The following is a 4,986-nucleotide window of genomic DNA, read 5'->3' as shown; positions in this document are numbered from 1 at the left end:
CCAGATCCCTCAACCTCCCCTCATAGGGTCTTTCACAGAGACCACTAACCATGAGAGCGTCCCTCCTTCGGACCCTCTCCAGATCCTCCGTGTCCCTCTTGACGTGCAGCGTCCAAAGCTGGACACAGCGCTCCAACTGCGGCCTGACCAGCGCCGCGTAGAGAGGGAGCATCACCTCCCTCGACCTGTTGGTCATGCACCTGCTAATGCACGACAAGGTGCGGTTGGCTTTGTTGATGGCCTCGTTGCGCTGCGGCTTATGTTCATCTTGGAGCCAGCTATGACTCCACGATCTCTCTCAGCCTCTGAGCTGCTGAGGAGGACATCCAGCCCCCAACCTGGAGGTCTGCTGGGGATTCCTCCTTCCTAGGTGGAGCACCTTGCATTTATCTTTGCTGAATTGCATCCTATTTCGTTTCACTCATTGATCCAACCTGTCCAAGTTGGCCTGTATCCACTCCCTGCCCTCTGGTGTATTCACTTTGCCCCATAATTTGGTGTCATCTGTGAACTTGGAGAGGGTGCTCCCCACACCCTCATCCAAATCGCTGATGAAGATATTAAATAACACCGGTCCAAGGACGAACCCCTGTGGGGCCCCACTGCCCACCCCCTTCCAGGCCGAGACTGATCCGTCCACCACCGCTCTCTGGCATCCACTCCACAGCCCGTTAGCCTCCCCGTGGGAATAGGATGCGACACTGTGCCGAAAGGCTTCCGAAAATCCAGGTAGATGACATCGGCCTCCGCTCCTGTCACGGCAGCATGTGACCTGGTCGTAAAAGGCTATAAGGTTTGTCAGGCAGGATCTACCTGCGACGAACCCGGGCTGGTTTCCTTTCGGCATCATTTCCCCTGATGGGCTTACACAAATGTGCTCTTTGATGATTTTTTCTACTATTTTCCCAGGGATCAAGGTAAGACTGACTGGCCTAAAGTTACCCAGCTCCTCCCTTCTCCCCTTCTTAAAAATGGGCACCACGTCGGCCCTTTTCCAGTCCTCGGGGACCTGTCTGGAGCACCATGAGAGCTCAAACAGCCTTGCCAGTGGCTCAGCAATGACACTGGCCAAGTCCTTCGGCACCCATGGATGGAGGTCGTCCGGGCCGGCTGACTTGTGCCCATCCAGCCCCTCCAAGTGCTGTGTAAGTCAGCACTAACCTCTGGCGGTCTGGTGACATCTGTCCATGCTCAAGATGGGGGGATTGTCTTGGCCCATACTCAGGAATACCGAAGCGAAGAACTCATTGAAGAGCTCTGCCTTTTTCTCTGCGTCAACCACCAGCTGACCCAATTTGTCCTGCAGTTTCTTTTTGCTCGCTATGTATCTGTAGAAGGACTTTTCATTGCCCTTGATTGTTGTAACCAGCCTAAGCTCCAGTCCTGCCTCAGCCTGCCCAACTCCCTGCAGTCACGCGCCAGGGAGGTGTATGCCTCCTTGGTGGCTGCCCCCTGCTTCCACTGCCTATATATCTCTTTCTTTGCCCCCAGTCTTTCCTGAAGCTCCCTGTTCAGCCAAGGGGCCTTTTTTACCCCCTTAGTCCCTTTCCTGCGTAAGGATGAGAAGGATGCACCCTTGGAAATGCAGCAGGCTGGGCTAAAGGGAAATCGAGCACTGGGCATCTCTGGGCATTTGCAAGAAGGGGGCTGCACAGGGAAAGCATTGCAGAGCCCAGGAAATGAATGCACGTGGGAGACAGTCCTGCACAGCCTTGTAGGACAGGTTTCTGCTCAGTGGATTTGGATGCTAAAGAGGTCTGCTACAGCAAAACTCCCTGAAAACACCAGTGCCAAGGGCCAAGCTCTACCTGCTGAGCAAAGGAATATCACAGCAGTGAGGATCTTGGCCCTGGCCCAGAAGTCAGCATGTAGAGGGAGACATTTAAGAGCAAGGCAAGGTCTTAGGGTTAATGGCATCTGACCCAAGGACAGGCTGGGTGTGCCCAGTGGGGTATCTAGCACTGCGTCCCCAATGGTCATCCCTCCAGGGCCATCCCTGGAGGGGGAACGAGCACAAAGAGATTTCTGCAGATGGCAGCTCGTTGCCCACAGAGATGCATGCACGCTCGCTGTCCTGCTGCTCCCCAAAGGGTGCCACGCACCTGCTCAGCTCTGCAGCACAGGACAGATCCTGCCATGCACTGTGTCTCCCTGCAGGGCTTTGGTGCGTCCCCATGACCCACACTCTGCACATGGGCTCCTATTCTGCTTCCAACAACTCCTGGCAATGAGGTGTATTTTCCATGTCTAGAATCTAGTAATTGAGGGGTGTCACCTTAAATTCAAAATTGATTTGGATTTGGGTAAATACGGTAGTTTGTATGGGGCTGGAAGGGGCCTGCTTGATGTCCTCTGTCTCCCTTGGGTGTACAGCAGTGATTCTCAACCAGAGTGCAAGCCCTGCACGGTGCCACACAGCATTAGGGTGCATGACTGATGACTGAGGAGAGGCTGAAGGAACTGGGTTTATTTAGTATGGAGGGGATTGAATAGCAGCCTCCACCTCCCTACAGGGGGGCTGCAAAGAGGACGGAGCTGGGCTGTTCTCAGTGGGGGCAGATGACAGGACAAGGAGCAATGGGCTCAAGCTGTAGCAAGGGAAGTTGAGATTGGATATTAGGAAAAACTTTCTCACCAGGAGGGTGGTGAAGCACTGGAACAGGTTACCCAGAGAGGTGGTGCACTCTCCATCCGCCCTTGGAGGTTTTGAAGACCCAGCTAGACAAATCAGCAACCCATATCTAGGTTGCTATTCAGGGATGGCGGCTCCTGCTGATGTTATCCTCATCTGATGCTGCACATCGGGTCGGGGATCAACGATAAACTTTCTTTTCATGAGACAGGAGCTGCACTCTGCCCAACTCCCAGGGCTGCTCAGTCATTTCAGTCGTGGTGTGAGAAAAGCTCGTGGAAGCGTGTCAGCCCCGGCTGGTGTGACCTGCAACAGGAGCTGTTGTACTGAGCTGATTGCAAAGGCTGAAGAAAAAAGCTTTGGATCAGGCACTTCCAAGGGAAATTCCCAGACTGCTTTGAGTCAAAGAGGTGCCTCTGCTGCAGGAGGGGGAAAGAAATATTCCCCAGAGAGCTTGGCTTTAGATGTCAGACTCTCTTAGAGTCTTTTTCCTGTGCAACAAACAGAGTCCTATTAACAGCTGCTTAACTGGATAACATCAGGCAGAGCTTTCAGGCGCTTTATCAGTCCCGATGACGCCTGATGTGCATGAAGCTTTCCATTTTTTCCCCCATCAACTACTATCCTTCTTAGAAGTGCGTCTATCTCCTTTCCCCCCCGAGAATAAAAGGCAGACTGAACTTCACACTGTGAAGCAAAGACACTTTGTCTGCTTGGGCTTTGTTCACAAGACAAGGGGAATAAATCCGGGCATTATGTCAAAGAGATTCCTCTTGTGCTCCTCTAGCATTCAGCATCCTTAATCAGTACTGCTAGAAATGAGAGCCCCTCAGTAAACAACCCCAGCCCCAGCCACTGTACTGCGAAAAAGGGAGACAGAGATGAGAAGACTGAATCCCACCAGCTGGCTTAGCCAGAAAGCTGCAACATAGCAAAAATAAATGAAATGCAGCGAGGTTTGCTTCCACTGCTATACATTATTCCAAAAGAGGTGTCAAATCAACCCTAGTGATAACGGCTGCCTCATGGATCTCACATTGTGGTCTTGCCCTTCCTCCTCTGCCCTGTAGCCTGCCCCTCCATTTGCACCTCCGCAAAGGGAGTGTGAACTGTGCTATGGCACCAAAATACCCTGGCCTCCCCTTGCATCCAGTGTGCCATTAGCCCCGTGCTGAATGGCCAGCCAAGGAGCCAGGTGGGGAGAAGCCAGCCCTCAGTCTGTACTGGATTGTCACCTGGATCAGAGGATCTCCCTGTAAGTGCAGGATTAAAGGTTTGGATAAGATCCTTCATGACTGCATTTCCACCTCCGGCTCCACAAAGCCCACAAACCTGCTGTTGATTTGGAAGAAGTAAGGAGAGCCTCAGCTCGCATTTCAGCTCACGTGAAGCCCGGTCACAGCCCGGGCCAAGCCCTCCCTCGTGGGTACTCACCCAAGAACTGGGTTTGGAGCCATATGCTGCATCCACATGACTAGAGAGTCACAGGGTATGTCTTGGCATGACTTTGTGTGCATATAGCTGCTAAGGCAACACAACACGGTGGCAGGCATGACCCGCATCAGCACTCTGAGCAATGAACTGCCCCCCTCTGCCCAGACCCTGCCCCAGGTCTTTCCAGGTGTTCGCTGTCTGCACCCACACAGTAGCTACCACAACTATAGCCCTGTATAGCTACAGGGTGGGTGTCCTTACCCATAGCGGTGCCTGCTGACGTCTCGGATCAGCCTCTCTGAGAGGTATGCACCAATACGGTCCAGCTTCTCCGGAGCCGACAGGGCGTAGAAGGTCAGCTTCTCCATGTTCGTCTTCACAAGCCCATCCTGAAACACAAACCAACGTGGGGTTAGCTCATGCCTGCCATCATGCAGGGGGACAGAACAGGCTGGGGACCTTGGTGACGTCGACTCGATACTGGACTGGAAGGAGCCGCATAAGTCCTTATGGTCTGAGCAGTGCCAGGGCCAAACCAATGGGTCTTCCAAGCTAGACAAGCTCCTCAGACACATTCAAGGTGCAATGGGTGCTAGCCAGTGTTTTCTACCCTTGGCACGGTCGTTATGAACCTATCACCTGCACTTCTGCTCCTGGGGTCCCAGGGAATTAGCTGTACATTTAGAGGCCTCCATCCAGCCGCCGAGGTGGGGCTTGTAGGTCCAGGTGGGCCTAGCCCCACCATCAAGGTATGACACATAGACTTGCCCCAGACTGCCACTACAGTGGAAAATTTAGAAACCCTGGTCAGTCGTTAGCACTGATGGACAGTGGCCTGCATGGAGAAGCAGGGGACTTCATACAGGGGTGGGCAGATGAGAACAGGATGGGATTCAACACCGACAAGTGCAAGGTGCTGC

General features: G+C 53.3%; 1 protein-coding gene across 1 annotated transcript in view; it reads right to left on the bottom strand.

Annotated features, from left to right (window-relative positions):
• EFR3B (EFR3 homolog B) overlaps positions 1–4,986 on the bottom strand; it is a 102,171-nt gene that overhangs the window by 52,146 nt on the left and 45,039 nt on the right. Inside the window, exon 3 of the mRNA XM_019538114.1 lies at positions 4,328–4,455. Coding sequence (XP_019393659.1) covers positions 4,328–4,455 — 128 coding nt within the window. The remainder of the gene's footprint in view (positions 1–4,327; positions 4,456–4,986) is intronic.

Source organism: Crocodylus porosus, unplaced genomic scaffold, assembly GCF_001723895.1.
Source record: "Crocodylus porosus isolate Cpor-Errol unplaced genomic scaffold, CroPor_comp1, whole genome shotgun sequence".
In the NCBI taxonomy this organism is placed as follows: Eukaryota; Metazoa; Chordata; order Crocodylia; family Crocodylidae; genus Crocodylus; species Crocodylus porosus.
The sequence above is the reverse complement of the archived record's forward strand: the minus strand, read 5'-3'. Positions and strand labels throughout refer to the sequence as shown.